Source organism: Esox lucius, chromosome 7, assembly GCF_011004845.1.
Source record: "Esox lucius isolate fEsoLuc1 chromosome 7, fEsoLuc1.pri, whole genome shotgun sequence".
NCBI lineage: Eukaryota > Metazoa > Chordata > Actinopteri > Esociformes > Esocidae > Esox > Esox lucius.
Genome location: NC_047575.1, coordinates 13409471 through 13428338, shown reverse-complemented (window position 1 = coordinate 13428338; position 18868 = coordinate 13409471). Strand labels below are relative to the sequence as shown.

Sequence of the window (18868 nt, the reverse complement as noted above, 5' to 3'; positions counted from 1 at the left end):
AGTATATTGTAAATAAGTCTTAGAAGTTACAGTATAGATATCTAAGTAGCACAATAGACATATTATAGATCTACTGTTTTATATAAATCGCCGATATGGAATTTTGTGTGCTAATATGACATAGACCATTATACTGTCCATTCAAATTATTGCTAATAGCAATGTGTTTCTGTCGCTTTAAGATTGTAACCGTCTTTACTGCTTGCGAGACTCCCTGACGCATTGCAGGTGGCTGAAAACCAATCTAACCCGGTTTACTTGGTCAGCTGATTTGCGCCCAAATCCCGGGGTATCTCATTCAAACATAAGGACTTGAGCAAATTTACATTTCCAGAAGAAAGTGAAACAGAATTAATATTCGTAGTAGTGTTGTCTAGCTAAAGTTTTGAAATAGGAAAGTTGACGATTATTAGATTTTTAGCTAAGGTGGGATCCAGCTAATGCCAACTGTCTAGTTACGTTGGAGATAAATACAATTTGTTAACGCTCTGTTTTTAATTATTATTTGGCGTACGGAGACCTTGGTGACAGCCGAGTTGCTAGGGAGTGCAGTGTCCCGCTTGAAATTAAAACCAGAGCGGAGGAATACACAACTTGAAGCGGCAAATAGCGCAAGGCGCGGGGAAGTGTGTGGACAGATTCAGTGTCATATTTACAATCTTAAAATTGTTAAGAAGCAAGATCAGAATATTATAAAACAATGGTAAGTTTCGTTTGCTGTAGCTTTCAAATTAAAAATGTTATGAATACCGGCTCAACAAATACATGTGCAGCGATAGATTGTAGCTTAGCATGCACCGATTGGGCTTCTGTCTGTCTGTTGTGATGCTGTGTAGTGCTGTAAATAGCTAGCTAGCTGTAAATAGCTTGCTAGCTACCCAACACGTTAACGTCGGTATTTGCTTTCTAACTGCATGATTTAGTACATAGCTCATTAAGTTGGTTAACTTATTTGCCACGGCAAAACAACGATGAGTTAACTACAAACTACAGTAACGTATAGTCTATGTGCGTCAGTCGTTCATTTGGCAAACGGTAACGCGTGTGGGAGAAGCAAACACAGTTACTAACTACTGAAGCCGCAACAGTACTGGCTGGTGGTTGTGGACAATTCCACCGAGGAAATTAGAGTTAGCTAGTGTTGCTGTCTTAATGTTAAATGTCAACGACTGTGTCGTTACAGTTCGTCAACACACCTGTTTTGTTCTACATTTAACTTCGATACTTATCTAACCAAATACCTCATTCCAGTACGGTAGTTTGTACTTAATAGCAGTGTTTAGTTAGATACTGTACCCATTTATCTCTCCGTCATATAATATACAGTACAGTAGTATATATCTTATCATCTTCAACTTTCAAGTATGATGTCGCTGTGCATCCATTTCTTGTTGGTTGCTTTGTGTGGTTTTCGGCTGGGTATGTACTGTATACAGTACAGTATGCATTGTCAACTGCTGCTGTATAAACGGCTTTATAAAAAAAAAAAAAATTGATTACATTTGTACTGTCTAGCTAGTTAGACTGTTAAATTGAATGAATGGGCTAGCTGGTCGTGGCGTACGTATTTACTGTAGCAGTGCTATTCCATAATAACGTTTTTGACGGTGCATATCTAGGGCTACAGAACTACATTCCCTGTTTCTTGGGCCCATTTCATACTTGGCTCGGACATACAGAATAAACGCTTGTGTTTAGTTTTTTTTCCCAAGTGAAAAAAGGGATTATAGAAATCAGTGTGTCATTCTTAGTTGTGTGTTTTATTTATAGGCAGACCAACTGACAGAGGAACAAATCGCTGGTAAGACGATGACTGTAGTTATACTTAAATATTACTATGGTTTTTCCAAGTGTTTTTGTCAATATAACATGTCTAAACTGAAGTGTGGCCTTCTGAAATGTTCATCCAGAATTCAAGGAGGCATTCTCGCTGTTTGATAAGGATGGAGATGGCACTATCACCACCAAAGAGCTGGGCACAGTGATGCGTTCGCTGGGACAGAACCCCACAGAGGCTGAGCTGCAGGACATGATCAATGAGGTGGACGCTGATGGTGAGACTCTCAAAGACGAGCCCATCCATCACTCTCCATCAGATTAACACTCTGACATACATACACCGGTGTCAGCTGGTAATTGTTGGCTTTTAGGCTTTATGATTGATTAAAGCTGATAAATCAAATTTTAGCCTTGGCCACAGAATGCTGGGTCTTTTGTGGGTCTTTGCATGTCAATATTAACATGATAAATAACACCATTCGATGCATCAAATAAGAAACGAATCATAGAACTACCCTGAAAACATTAACAAGTAACTGCAGTCATTTTTTATTTTCTTAGCAATGATTTTTGTGAACAGGCTTACTAGAGCAGGGAGGTATTCCGTCAAGGCAGATAAAGGAAAATCCAGGCTTATTTTTTTAAGTCTGGCTAATTTAAGTGAGTTCTGTTCTATAGGCTCTGTGCACCAGCGTAGTGAAAACTTCCGTCTGCAATAGTGTTGTCACGATACTAGAATTTCTAACTTCGATACGATACCTTGAAAAATATCGATATTCGATACCATTTTCGATACCACAGAGAAAAAAACTGCCACAATATTAAGGGGTTATTTTTTTATTTAAAGCTAAATATAACAAGTCTAGAACATATATTTTACATTAACAAAAATGTCCTGAGGTAGTGCACTTGTTCAAAAGCCTCTCAGATTGCATTACATTCAAAAACCAATAAAGTATGCCAAGAAGTGTGCTCAGTGTTGAGCCCAACACAGCCCAAACACCAGCTCTGCATGTCCCAGGTTTCAGGGACAAATTGCAGAGTTACTGCCATGAACGTGGAAGTGGCTCTGCTTGTCCACAGATCAGTGGTGCATGAAAAAAAGGTTTTCCTTCCAAGATGGTTCATTACTATTATTTTTGTTTCGTTATATAGGGCTGGGATTTCAGTGTGCATGAAAAAGTTGCGTGAAGGAAGGGCATACCTGTTGTTCAAATGTTCTAGAAGTTGTTTGAAGCCAGGTTTCTCAACAGTATACACAGGAACCTGATCCATGCAGATGTACACTGCTACAGCCCTGTTCAACTTCTTGGCTTCATTTGAGTTTGCTTCATACTTACTTTGCTGTTCAAATACAGCTGGTAGTGTAGGTTGTGATTGTGTTGTTTTTGTTGCAGGTCGAGTCTCATCTTCTTTCTGGTGCTACAAGAGAATGCCAAACTTTAATAAACATTTTTTTTTTTAGACCACACTTTTAAAATGAACTGAATGAACTAATCTAAAAACTTAGGTTAATGGTAATAGATATTTGTTAACATGAATAAGCAATGAAAAATACTTACAAAACATTTTTTAATCAAAGTTAAAAGTTGATTTAAACTAACATTCACTAATACATGTACTGATTAAAATCCAAAGTTCTATTTGTTAATATTTTTTCATTGGACCAGAGCTAACATGATCCGTTATATTTTTATTACCTAATACCTACTGTTATCAAAGATTAAAATATACTGTAACAAATGCATTGCTCATCGGTCATAAAAGCTGGTTAATACATTAATTTGATGAACAGATTTAAACGCAAACGTGCGTGCATCACACGCGAAAACTGTGCTCACTGGATCGACATGAAGTCGTCAAGTCACCTTTATTTATATAGTGCTTTTAACAATACAGATTGTGTCAAAGCTCTTAACAGTATCAAATTGGAGGATAGAGTGTCAGTAATGTATAATAATAATAATACCAACCTTGAGAAATTCTTTATACAGATCCGGGTGTCGGTCTCTCAAGTGCTTTGCTATATTAGTGGTGTTAGCGCCTTTTGTTAGCGCTGTTCTGTAGCATCTCTTGCATATTGGCTTGCTTGTGTCCTTCGGCTTTCCATGTTCATTTGCCTCATATGCAAAATATTTCCAGATAGCACTCCTGCTGTGTTCCTTATCAACCAAAGCCGGTCGCACGGGCGCTGCACTCGCCATCTTTCCATTCACTTCACCTTTGCTAACCAGAGCGAATGAGACGAGTGGGAGTGCGAGTGCGCGTGCGCGTGTGGTGGTTGTCAACGCGCCTTTGGAGACAAGTGAAAGTGAAAGCGCGGCTAGTATCGATACTTCGGGAAATGAGTATTGGTACCGTTCAGAAATTTCAGTATCGATATTTATCAAAATATCGATATTTTTGACAACACTAGTCTGCAATGCAGACTTATTATTTTAAGTCTGCATTGCAGTTTCCGGTTTACTTACTTACTACTTAATACTCATCCGCATTAGTAAACACCTAAACTCACAACAAGATGAGTGATGCTGTTGTACGAAAAAAAAAAAAAAAGAAGAAATATAATGTATGTGACTCTTTTAAGTTTCAATGTACAAGTGGGGCATCATTTTAATCAGGAGAATGTCCTTATTTTAATAAAATATGACTTCAAACGCTAGACTAGAAATATTCAGAAAAGGAGATTTTCTTTTTATGTACTTCCACGTAACGCAGGTTTAAGCGCAATTAATACCATATAGGACCAGATGTTTACTTCCTATGCCAGTGTTTATTTTTCAGTTTCGTTGTGAAATGTTACAGTAGTTAAATAAAAGAGGAGACCTGTTTTGGTGCTTTTTTGAGGCTATGGAATTTTAAGCTTCATTTAGGTTAGAAGAGGCTGAATGAAGGTTCGTTTCAATTCACTTGCTATGGGGACGCGCTAGCGTTCCAGCTCAGCCAGTGTTCTTTTGCCGTTTTTTAGGCTAGGGTGAATTTTTATGCGTTCTATTGTCCTGCTTAATACTACACTAAAAGCAACACGTCGCTAACTAGCTTAGCCGATAGCCGGTCGGCACACCACAGTAAACTACTTACCCTCGTAGTTGTGCAGATAACTCGATACGTAGAGTTTGAATCCCTTGTTCCGCTTGCTTGTTGGAGCAGGGGACCAGGCATCAACATTTCGATGGACATTACTAATGCTTATTTTAGGCAGGTCTTGGAGACATCTACCAAAAACTGAAATTTTGGGCGACGTGAGTGATTGCCTTAAGTAAATCGGAAACTGATATGCCGACATCTGGCTAAAGCGGAAGTTTGTCCATACGCTTGTGCATAGAGCCTTCCTGCTCAGTAACCAAGGTAACTTATACATCTGAACTAGCCTGCTCCCTTGCAGGCTAACTGTCAAGCTACATTTAGCTGTGTTTCAAAGACTGTCCAACAGGTGGAAACAGAATCCCAAAAGACCGGTCCATGTGTTTTCTCACTCCTATCACTTTTGTCCTGTCTGTGTTCGGAAACATACGTTCAGTCTTTTTCTGGCATTCTGACCAAGCATAAATTGACATGTTTAATTTAGTTCCAAAGAACAAAAGTACGTACTTTGCGGATGATGGTTAAGTATGTACTGTTTAGTATATAGTAAGCTAGTATGCCAGTATTGGGACTGATTGGGACCTACATTGTCATAATATTGTCTCAAAATTACATTTTATCACGCATTAACATCATGCCAAGTTTGAATATTTTGCTAGATACCGTTAAGCATTGTTTTAAACCGACTCTCATTTTTAATTAACTTTACTTCCACCACAAATAGCATCTATGAACCGTGTGGCTTTTGCCAATGGCTATTTTAAAAGTTTGTAAGCCAGTAATACTAGTATCTTACTGCTAGTAATAGTCATGAGAATTGAGCAATTGCTAGTGAGACTGAAGACGAACTTTACATTGCCAAAGCTATTTCATTTCAGGTCACAACAACGTTCGACATTGATGCACTAACTATCAATATAGGTGACGATAACTGACTTTTTCGTCAAGTGAAAAGACATGAGAATCGTGAAAACCCCTCCTCTTTCACTGCGCAAGTAGTTGTGTTCTAAATTTACCCCAAACAGGCATGCTTGGATGCATACTTTGAAAATCCACCAGAAATAGTAGACCATCCGTGAACTTTTGGCATACTATTTTCAGTGTACAGTGGTTTGAGACATACTAATCGTCTTGCATACTATATAGTATGCAAGTATGTGATTTGAGATTTATCTTATATAAGCAGTGCATCTAAAGACCAGCCAGTTGCAACCAAATATGGCATGTCCATTCCTCAACAACTGTGGATGAAGGTGCTCAGATTCTACACAAAGCTTTTACACCATCAGCCCCAAGGGTCTTCAGAGACAGAAGTTCTCCACTGGGCTTCCCTGATGAGTATCTGTGAGGGAGGTACAGATTCAGCAGGCCCAGCAAAGTTTACCTATGCAGTCTGCTGGAATCACACAATGAAGCACACTCAACGTAGCCAAGCCTTGGCCCCTCTTTGCAGTCTGTCTGCATAGCTCTGCGTTTCTTTGCATGTGGGACATTCTTGTACAGTGTTGGTGATGCAGAAGGTCTTGCAAAGGCAACTGCATGCCAGGAAATAAGGGTATGCCTTGCTCTAAAGCAGTACCTGAATATTTTCATCACTTTCCCTGGTCATCTTGAAACAGAATCAAGGAGGCATTTTATTCAATTGCAGGTATGTGACCATTAAAATAAATGTAAGTAGCCTACAGGTTGACAAGCCTCTGTATTGACATAATCCTCTTTCAGGCTTCTCCAATGTTTTTGGCACAATAGACTGTACCTATGTGCATGCCAGTCCCCATCTGGACCTGTGGAAATAGATCAAATAAGTTTGGATGTCAACACATCTTTGGATTTAAATCCCATTACCCTGGCAGTTGTTCACAGAAATGTCAACTTCAATGTCTGCCTCACACAAAGTAGTAAATACTGTATGGTGGTAATGTTTCCCTTTATCTTATCAGCACAATGTTGAGAGAATTCGGAACTGGAATTTACATTTTGAAAGATACCACTGCATCAACTCTTCTTAGTCATGCTGAGCAATTAAAAATGAAGGCTCTGCCAAGCAAAGTATGCCACATCATTGGTCACCCTCTTATGCTGTCAGATGATCTGGAATGAAAGTTGCCTGCTTTTAAATATTGAAGCTTTTGCCACAATACTTTTTGGCTATTCAGTTGGCCCCTGTTGAGATGTAATTGCCGAGAATGAATATAGGCCAAGGGTTACTAGGCCAGAAAGGCTTCAATCCTCACCAAATTAGGCTAACAGTAAATGCATTGTAGTTATGTCCGTTGACATAAGTTAGCCTACAACATAATTTTGATTGATCATTAATCGGATATTATCTAGTCTGATAACATAGCCAGTCTTACTTATCTAGTAATCTGTAAGACTGGCTATGTTGTCAGAATTTATAAAAAAATAAACAGTATGTAGGCTGGTATGACCTATGCGTTTAATCTGTCAGTGCTTTTTTGCCAAGCTATCTCTCTCACCTTGTCAATTATGGCAGTATTGCTGTTTTTGGTGATGACTCCTTTGAAGTCTTCATAAAGTCCCATCAGCAGGGTTTGTTCCGCTGTTCAGTGGATCATTTTCGCTGTTCATTTTGCTTGTTCTGGGCTGCTTGTGTACTCCGCGCGTACACAATATAAGCTTCTTCAAGCCTGGTTTGAGTTAACGTTGACAAGACATTGCTAGATTGTGTTAATGGAATGGCTTGAGCCTTAAGTGGAAGTTGGCATTCAGTCAGACCGGGCTTTTTCAATTAAGCGCAGATTATATTAGCGATGTTGATGGAATACCTCCCTGGTGTCCCGTGCAGAAGTTTACAATTATTGGTATAGTAACTATTGTTGTTGTAGTAACACCATACGTGTGTTACTAATGTGGATTATGGCCAAACATAACTGCCAACCGTCTTACAAATTAGTGTTGAAATAATGATGTCTTAGTAATGAAACAAATTGTTGTATCGATCTGGGTTTTTTGTATGTGAGAACATAGGGTAACTACTTTTTTCTGGCCAGCAGTCCTCCTCCATCATAGCATATGTACCTGTGACATCTGCATTGCAATGGCTAGTGTTAACAACTGCAAATAGTATATTATATAACCTACTTCTTATTCAAAACTTATTTGAAAAAAGTTATAATTGACATGGTTTGAACTTCAAGTCTTGCACTATAGAATGATTTTCAATAAACAAAGCATTGTGTTGTCTTGTAGTCTATACATCATTTATATATGCTTTCCTTGTATAAATGAATAGAGCCTTAGAATAGCCTTATAAATGATTTTGTTAAATTAAGTAAACTGTTTCAGTTATTTGTTTCCCTTTATGCTACTTTTTGACGGTTTCTGTCACTGTCCTACTGCTTTGTTGTAAATCCTGTAAAGTGAGGGGGGAAAAAAACAATGTTTTTAAACATTGGTGTTGGATAGAAAAACATGTTCTCGCCTGTTTGGTTATTCAGTTTCAGGTTGAATGTTGAAGGTGAATTTAGGGCTGTCGCAATTATTACGTAATGGCCTGATCATGCCTGATAATTGCCAGATACCACGCAAATTGTTAATTTCCATCAGTCAGGATGTCTAGCGCATGGACGCAGTAAAGCGTTTGACTGCTCTGCAGAAAGTTATACACACAGATCATTTATTGACGCTTGTTTTCTTCTATTATTTAATAGACAAAGGCGTTTCAGTCGCTTATCTGTTGCATCAAATCTGATCAACAAAAGAAAACACTCAATTGTGTGTAAAATATTTTTACTAATATTGTAAGTCTAATTTTGTCATTCCCAACTGTATTTCCTAATTAGGTAATGCGCATTAAAATGTATGGATAGAAATATGATGTCCCATTGCATATAAACGTTGAAATATGTTTTTCTACGTACGGGAGGCTTTTTCAAATAACTAGGCTATAATATATGAAGCCGAGCGTGAGGTGAAACGTCATGATGCGCAGCGAAATGTTATTGTCATTGCTTTGCAGTTGTTTTGTGAACAGCAATCATTAACAACATTGATTTAGTGGTAGTTTCAAAGCCGAACACAACTGCATTGCTCTGGGCGCATTTTGGTTTTAAGCCTAATTGAAAGATGTGAGCCCAATGATTTAGAGGTGGTAAATTGCAGGATTTGCTCCGGAAAGGTGGCGTTCAAGTGCAAACTAGGGGTGCACAAATAATCGAAATATAATTGTAATTGTGATACTGACATGTGCAGTATCCAATTCGCCAACCTGTGTGATTTTCACCTCCAAAAAAGTGAGAAAATATACCTTTGGGTTGAGAAATGGTGCCTAACCAGCTATGGCGGCAGCACAAACAGCAAACGCCATTACATTAAATGAGCAGTTAAATGAATAGTTCGACACAGGCTGGACCTTCATATCGGTAATAAGTGTAAAATAGAAAATACTTATGTAGGCTATGATCACTATTTTTACGTGAGATTATCTTCGCTGTTTACATCCATGTCGCGATTATTTGTTTGACAATTAATTGTCAGCTAAAATATCATAATTGTGACAGCCCTAAGTGAGCCTGTAAACCTGAAGTCATTTGCAGGACGTAAAGGATGTATGAATAGCATTCTTGTGTATGAATTAATTGTTGGTTATAAATGCACCATCTTTTTCTTAGCTCTTGTAAATAAGGTTAGAGACAACCTGCCAAAACTCGCACGTCCAGGGGGTGGGATTGTATGCACCTAGCGCGATTCAAGGACATTAATAAACCCTTCAGCAATAATAAAAAGGTTAGAAATTGCCTGTTTAACTTATCATGGTAACATTTACTACAACTGTATTTACCAAAGCCACCAATAAGAAATGTTTTGGCCGATACCCAATAGCCAACATTGTTTTAACACAATTTACTGATACTAATGTTTAGTTATTTTGGTACAGGTGCCCTGGTATTAAATAAACATGTAGCTTCTGATGATTCCTCAACAAATGCAAATTCAATCGTGGAAAGTTTATATTCTGAATATTCTAATGACAAAATACTATTGTATGGTAATAAAATACATTCTCGTTCTGTAATTATGTTACACAATGCCTAGACATACATTTAGTAAGTATTTATCAACGAAACTGCAACAGAGAATAAATATTAACAGTACCACAATGGGTTGCTACTCAAGCAAAATAAAAATGGACGGAAGTAAACTTTTTCATGGAATGATTTCCAACAGCAGTTTAACCTCTCTATGCTGAAAGTCTTTCAGTTGTTTTGCAATTTTGTCTCTTTACTATACTTACCAATAACTACAGTGGAATTCAATAATGCCAGTAGATCAATGGATGTGCTGGTTATCATAAAGCAATAAACCGTATACCCAATTAGACTTCTTGTGCGGCTTGCAGTTCTCTTCTCGCTCTTTCTCTAATCTTTGTTTTTTGCACTAGATTAATAGTCTAACTACCACGTACTGTATATATTTTATTTAGATGTGAAGGACATGGCCTATGGCAAGTAGGGAAATGAGGTTGTTGACCATTTGGCATGTTGCCCTGCGTGTCGCTCGCTGTGCCAGCACGCTGCTGCTAGCAAACCAAGGTGGCACGATTCAAGTTCGGATATAATTTAAAATAAAATTGGATTGTGATGTCAATACCATTGATGATCACTTAACATAAGTGATTGTCAACCTGTCTCCAAGGCCCTATAGTCAATCTGTAAATGCTTTATGGTCCATCTACGGACTATTAGTAACATTTCAAGTAACTATCTGCTAACCCTGACCTTAAACCTCATCCTTTACTTAACGCTTATTCTAAACCTAACCTTAAAAATGTTAAAAAACCTATTTTGATGAAAGTTCCCTTACCACAAGTTGTTTCTTCAGGCACAAGGAGTCATTTTTTGAAACAGTCCATTATCTGTCTCTGTCAGTAATTATCGTTATAGCGTCGTACAAATTCATGGTACATACCGCTACCACAAAGCTGCATTGCATGCAGAAAACTACTAAAACACTAAAACACTCCAAACTAAGACAATTGGTGTAATTTATCTCAAAGAACATGTTGTATTCCTCAAATTACAGTTTTAATTTCCGTGAAATAATTCTTATTTCAAATAAACAGGTACTTCTTTTGTTTACCTGTCTGTTTTGTTCACAATTGAATCCATCCACACCTTTCTGGAAGAGTAGGCAACGATCACAGGCAACGAAAGTTAGTATTCGCTAGCTAGAAAACAAGTTACCTGTTTTGTCTTTGATATTCACCTCGGACAGTCAGACTATTTGCTTGAGAGAGAAAGGAAAATACATATATATTGTCTGACTCTGAATATGAGCAGGAAGAAAATTTTCGGGTGATAGAGCCTTACTTGTTCTAACCATAATACACAGATGATGAATTGTCCGAATAGGAGCTTGGACCGCAGCTAAAGGAGGGCCATGGTGAACCCGTTAATCCCCAACCTTTGCCCAAAATATCCAGAGGCAATGTGTACTTTATGTATTATAACATAGCAATCGGAAATATTACTTAGTCTGTCTGGTCTCCAGGGGTTGAGCTGGGTTACTTGATGGAATTGCATTCACCTTTGGCCCTCTTCTAAGTGAACGTGGATCACGATCCTCTGTAAAAGGTTTCTCGCAAACTACGTAGATGACACTTGACATCTACGTAGTAAGAAATATATAAAGCAAAAATAGAGCAAAAAGTATAGCAATTAAACAGTATAAATATACATAATTATGTAAACTAGCAGGCATAATACAAGTGCACATATCGAAATGGCTGAGGCGTAGGTACAGACTAGGATAAGTTAAATCGTAAACAGGGAAGTCATACTAGGATCAAAAGCTATCACAAACTCTTGGGTGGGCTTAGTGTTTTGGTGATTGGGAGCTGGGTGGAGTGCTGCATTTGTTGTGATTGAGATCTAGAGGATCTTGGGTTTTGGAGGCTATAAGTTGTCCTGGTGATGTGGTTGAGAGATGGAACTGTGAACAGACCTTACAGATATGGCAAGAGTGAAACCTCAAGTCTCCTCTCTCACGTTCCTTGTACCTTTCTTATGACCACAGCATTTTCCACAATTACAAATTGTTCGAAAATGGGCCAGCCAGGCGAAGCAACCCATCTTCACATTTAGTGAGGGACAAAATTATTTGATCCCCTGCTGATTTTGTATGTTTGCCCACTGACAAAGAAATGATCAGTCTATAATTTTAATTGTAGGTTTATTTGAACAGTGAGAGACAGAATAACAACCAAAGAATCCAGAAAAACACATGTCAAAAATGTTGCATTGATTTGCATTTTAATTAGTGAAATACAGCTGGGGATTGGGACAAAATACCTACTGTAAGAATGTCGTCCTCCAGTAATGTCCTTTTACTGTGTGATCCACAGGAAATGGAACCATCGACTTTCCTGAGTTCCTGACCATGATGGCAAGAAAAATGAAGGACACCGACAGTGAGGAAGAAATCAGAGAAGCATTCAGAGTTTTTGACAAGGTTAGTCAAACTGCCAAACAGAAGGTTTTAGACTTTTGATGTCTCACCCTGGCCAGCCACATTCACGCTAATTAGATACGTGTCAAACCTCTCCCAAGTTGAACAAATTTGTTTATTTGACCTTCAATATTCAGGTATTATTTAATGTGATTTGCAAAGTTGTCTGTTAACACTAAATGAAAACTCAATTTCTGTATTTGTGTTGCAGGACGGTAATGGCTATATCAGTGCTGCAGAACTGCGTCATGTTATGACCAACCTGGGTGAGAAACTGACAGATGAGGAGGTGGACGAGATGATCCGGGAGGCCGATATCGATGGAGATGGACAGGTCAACTATGAAGGTCAGTTCCTCATTCTCTCTATGTCTCAATCGTAAGTTAAATGGAACATTTCAAATCTGGTGAATCTACAGTACTTTTCAAATGTTTGGGGTCACATAGAAATGTCCTTGTTTTGTATGAAAACATGCATGAAATAAGTTTGAATAAGAAATATAGCAAAATGAATAGAAAATACAGTAATTGACAATAATATATTTGATAATATATAACAGCCATAAGATATTTTGACACATCAATATGGAATTAAGGAGTATATACGCAATGCCAACTTAGTGTATAGCCCCACTACCAGATAAATGATGCTAGCTAGCTGCAATATGTTGTGAGAGTTGCACCATCACACAATTTAGATTTTCCTTTTGATTATCAGTCAACAGAGATGGGGACAAGTCACACATGGTCAAGTCCAAGCAAGTCTCAAGTCTTAACCATCAAGTCTCAAGTCAAGTCTCAAGTCACAGTTCAGATAAATCAAGCAAGTCAAGTCAAGGGTTCACCCTAAGCAAGTCAAGTCGAGTCCTTAAAAGTTTCAAGTCAAGTCACAGTACTAAAGAGATGAACACACACACACACACTGTCCTCTGTTTCTGACGTGCGCTCGGTGAGAACCTCGATTTCAAAATCAAATATTTTTCTCTTCCGCGGTACAATTTTTTGGGGGGACGAAGCGGAGGGATCTTGAATCAGCCTGAAGGGGTTGTATTCACTATAACAACCACCTCGCTATATCTTATCCCGCTTATTACATGGCTACCTACCAAATAAAACAATAATTTGACACAAAATATTAGAATCCTGCTGCGTCCATAACGCGCTGTTTTTCATGGCAACGGTCTGTTATCAAGAAATAACACGCATTCTGCACTGGAATTCAGCCAATCCATGTAATAAGGGCTAATAATAACAACCTTATAAACTAATTATTGTGATTGAAAAACTGCCTAATATGTAATTACGCTGTAATTATTCTTGTCTTTATGAGTAAAAAAAAAAAACTCTTCGAAATGTTTAGGTGCTAGTAATCACATCGGCGCCTCCATGTTAGCCTTTCATGCAGTAAAGTTAACTGTTATGGTGTAAGCACAATGCTTTTTAGTTTCCACACGCAGTCCACAAACACTTGAAAATGCGCACATTTAATACAGACATTATAGCCTACGTGTAATAATATACATGCCCGCTCATTTTAAGATGCCCATCAACATTAAAATTCAGGCTATGCCACTGTTATAGTCAAATTCCCTTACATCTATTTACCAGAAGTATTCAGTAATGATAATGGTCACATTTCTAACAAGAAAAAATAAAAAACATAAAATGCAACCAAGGCCAAATTCTGACAAACAAAAGATTAATTCATTACATTAGTAACTTAATCGTTATAGATCTTAGTGAAATTGAATATAAAGAGACTACTTTCTTACCTTTCCTTGTGGTTCTTAAAATGACGAATGAAATTTGACGTTGTTGCATATTTTGCATCTGGCAAATCTTTTTTTATTCACACGGTCCAGTTTAAAGTCCTTGTATCCAAACGATACTATTTGTGGAGCTCGACTAACGTTACTGTCTGCCATGTTTGGCGCGGTTTGAATTGTGCAGCGTTAAAGGCACATACGCTGATTAGTAGTGCTGATGTCACAACATAAAGAATTATTTTATTGCTGTTTGTTTATTATAAGTTCAAGTCATTGTCGAGTCTTCCACTTCAAGTCAAGTCTAGTCTCAAGCAACTTGTTCTCAAGTCAAAGTCAAGTCAAGTCAAGTCATTTTCATACTTTAATCAAGCAAGTCACAAGTCCTGAAAATTGTGACTTGAGTCCCCCACCTCTGTCAGTCAATGCTGTTGTGACAGATTTCATTGGAAATAAATACTTGTTCGTGTTTTAGAGTCATTAAAATGAATTTCACCTCTCACAAATAGTGAATATTTTTGCATTAATTATTGCCCTTTGTGGGCTGCAGATTGTGTTCTTCCACCAATCTGAGAATAGAATCAGCATTCGGTTAATGCAAAAAAAATATGTTTTGTAGAACAAGATGTTTTTGTACATAGCAGTCAGTGATATGTTTACTATTCTTTAATGAGGCAACACCTTTGATTTGAATACAATTTTACTAAAACATAACAGCATTTTGTTGATTAAAATGGCACACTGGTTTTATTGTTTTGACAATAACTAGACTAAATCATTATTCAAATGATAAACTTTAAGATATTTTTGTCAGAATGCCTATGACTAGACTAAATAAAAAAAGGATTCCAAAATTCACATTGCCATACGGGCAACCTGCTCCCACAACAGCTCAATAGGGTTGAGATCTGGTGACTGTGCTGGTCACTCCATTACAGACAGAATACCGGCTGACTGCTTCTTCCCTAAACAGTTCCTGCATAGTTTGGTGCTGTGCTTTGGGTCATTGTCCTGTTGTTGGAAACTGGCTACAATCTAGCGCTGTCCACAGGGTATGGCTTGGTGCGATCAACAATGTAATTGTCTATGTTGTCAATTTTATGCCACCATTATTGTTTAAGCCTAATAATATTGTAAGAATACACTTGGTGAACCGGAGTTGTTATTATTATTATTGGCTAGCTATTTGAAAAGGCTCATTCTAAAATTATGTAGGCCTTCCTAATGTAGCAAAACGTGTTTACATAGTGTTTACACTATGCGAAATTACATAGTGTTGCATTGCAAAACAATTCTTAACTGCATTTAAACATACTGAAATTAAGAAGCAAATTACTTTCAGTAAATAATCTGTGCCTATAACTTTCCACAGAGCTGTCAAACTGACATAATTATTGCATAATTGCCCAATCTAAATAATTTAATACAGATGGTATTTATTTTTATATATCACAATCTTTTTTGCACATCTTTTTTTTCCAAAATAATGTTTCCAGTCTGAACAAGGGATTTTGAGGCCAATGTTAGAAACGTCTCAAAAAATACCATGGGAATTATGTCCGTTTCCATAGGATATCAGGGCATTTGAAAGCTCTCTGGAAAGTTCTAGGTGCAGATCAGTTACTGAAACGCGTTTGCTTTAAAATTTCTGGCTTAGAATTGTTTTGTAAAGCACCATAATGTAGCCCAGCACTATTTTTTAATAGACAAACGCGTTTCAGTCGCATCAACTCTGATCGGCAAAAGGAAGAAACACTCAAGTGTGAGTAAAATATTTTGACTAATATTGTCGAATAAGTCGAATTTTGACGTATGCTGGAATAGCTGCCGGAGTGTGAATCTCGCGCCATGCTTACTCATATGACCACACACCCAGAGTCTTGCTGTAAGATCCAGCGGAGGCTCGCTGTTTTCTTGGCAACAGATCATATAGATCACACAACATTAGGTTACTTAATATGCTATTAATCTATTTCCAAATGTAGTTAGCCAATGGAATGGGGGGAAAAAAGCATATTGCACACCCTTTATTGTTCCAGCAGTTTAATAGACATGGATGGAAATATCAGTTTGAAATGTAGGAATGAATTAAAAACATTTTGATAACCAATTAGGGTATACCCATGTCTCCAGGCACCACACTACAATCTTTGCATATGCATATATATTGAGATGATAAGGTTTCAGATGTCTTTTGATGATATCTGAAAGCGCATCATGTAAAAAACACTGAAAACCTCTCTTTCCAAAATCCTCCTGTCCAACTATTGTAGTTATAGTTGACTATTGCCACGAAGATAATCTTGTCTAGTCTCGTTTTAATCAACCAAAATAAAGTATTTTGTTTCATTTGTTTTCTGTTTCTCTTTAGTCAATTATTTTCTCATCAACTGCCACTGAAAAATTGGTAGACAAAATTAACACTGATGTCTGGTTGCTGGTGAAGACATGCTGCTGCTATCCGCGGCAGCAGTTTCGTCTGTGGTGATGATGATAGCTCCATCTCTGGCTTGTCTATATAAGAACATAGTATTTGGGTGTTTTAGGCAAGCTTGTTCAGACAGCACTATTGCTGCGCTTTTAAACACACCTTGGATATTTTTTTTCACTTGTGTACTATCTATAAAAATTCTAATGAATTTTGATCAACAAGCAGTTTTCTCGCATTCAAAGTTTTGGTGGCTGCAGGGCTTTCCCAGCTGCCAGTGGTGGTGGCCCTGTCAGTCAGAATAATGCAATATATACTGCAAAGCTGCTTGTAAGCAAGTGAAGGAAAGTTCACATATTCGAGGGAAGCTGGAATGTTTATGGGATTTATGTTACCTACGAAAAAAATATTTGGCCACAAAAGGCTACGTGAAGTCAGGCTGTGGAATCCAAAGGCGGTTGAGAGGGCAGAAAATTGAGAGTTAAGTGAATAGTGTATAGCAGGCTAGCTTAGATATCTAACTTCTTTAGACTCTTCCATCCAATAAATTCAATGTTATGCCTTGATAGATATTATCTTGTAGTTCCTAACATACTATTTGGATAATAAAATAATCTCCAATGCACATCTCTATTCTGACCTGGCATGTGACTGACAAGTGCTATCCTGCAGAATGTAAGGATGATACATTTGCCAATGTAATGTAAGCTTCCTCAAAATGTTATTCTCAATCTTTTCTTTCAGAATTTGTGCAGATGATGACTGCAAAATAAAAGCAGAAACCCAAAGGACCCCTTCACCACACAAGACCAAACAGCGCTCGATATGAAGACTCAAGCATTCAGAACCAATTGGGTTTTTTCCATTTGCATTTGGTTGCTCCCCTGTCAATTTTACTTGCTTATCTGTGTATGTGCAGTGCTTCCTTTCATTTCTCATACTGTTTTCCTGAAATATATTCTGGTTATCCTATATCTAATATTTAATATACAGATACCCAGATAAACTAATGGCATCTAATTAAAAAGTGACAAATGAACAACATTTTAACATAGAGAAATGCATGCTTTATTTCTTTGGGAATGTTTTAGTGCTTCTCTTCTTGCATCATTTTTTCAATTTTGCTTGCACCCCTTTAGCCTATTTTCATGTTATTTACAGATGTAGATATTTTCTGTCTTTTAGAAATGCACAGAAAAACATGATGGGACATTACAAGATTTTAACAAAACAGACACTGACTTCCATGTGTAGGTGGATGTTTGGTGGAGGCATTTTTACTAATCTTGTTTGTACAACAATGTTTCTTTGAACATTACATTATGCAAATGTCAGTTCAAGCATATTCCTAGACTTAAATGCATGCTAACAAACTCATGATCAGTTGGCTGAAAAGATTACAGTGTATTGCAAACATGGTTGTTCAAGGAGCCCCTGTAGGTTTTTCAGTTTCTATGTCCTGGCAGAAAAAATATACAGGGTCTGTTCTGCACCAGTGAAGTATCATTTGGACACGGCCATTTTAACGAAGTATTTGACTCAGTTTGCACTTATTCCAAATAATTAATGGCATTGCTCATTGTTATTGTGTTTTCTTGATTGTTTTAACAATGATGTGTGCAGACGTGGCTATGAACTTCAGCACTGTTCAAGGCAACTTAATTTAAGATATTAATTTCCACTTCTGAAAATACATTTTCATCTTGCTTCTTTTAAGGAATTCCTGTATTAGCAAAATGAACTCTAGATGTGTGAACTCTAGATGTTTGAGAGAATGCTGCTTGTTGTTTTCTACCTTGTGTGCATATGATTGAAGTCATGGTCTGATGTGTTGTAGATGCAGTATCTGACCACACCATAATGCATATTAAGGTCATCACGTTGTCTGGCATATTTAACACCGTCCGTCATGTCATTTATATTGTATATCCCCCTTTCCATTCTCTTGCTTACTTTTTTACTTTATTTTCTTTCTGTTCATAAACATTCTCATTTTATAAGACTTTTGTTAAGCTGTCATCTCTACCCCCTGCCCTTTAACATTGTAAGTTGTTTGGGGGAGAGGTGAAGATTATGCATTCCATTGCTGTGCACATGTCTGTTTTCTTGCTAATTAAAGTCTTTGACCAGTGTTTCTATACAAAGACTTGTTTTTCATTGTTCTCATACAGTGTAATAAATGCTGGTGTTTGACATTTTTCATGGATTTAAATACAAACAATTGAAACTGAACTCAGAAAATATACATTCAAAATAATATTATTCTTAGAATTTACTTTTTGTTTTAGTTACAATGATCACCTTTTTTCTTTGTTTCCTTTAAAGAGTCACATGTCTGCCTAAGTTAT

The 18868-nt window shown here is 37.4% G+C and overlaps 1 protein-coding gene across 1 annotated transcript; it reads left to right on the top strand.

Moving 5' to 3' along the window:
- The first annotated feature begins 300 nt into the window (after nt 1–300).
- calm3b (calmodulin 3b (phosphorylase kinase, delta)) lies at nt 301–18664 on the top strand. Its single transcript, XM_010900529.4, has 6 exons — nt 301–703; nt 1771–1801; nt 1911–2054; nt 12227–12333; nt 12542–12677; nt 17265–18664. Exons 1-6 carry the CDS (start codon nt 701–703, stop codon nt 17291–17293), a joined length of 450 nt encoding a protein of 149 aa, XP_010898831.1. The 5' UTR covers nt 301–700; the 3' UTR covers nt 17294–18664.
- Nucleotides 18665–18868: the final 204 nt, after the last annotated feature.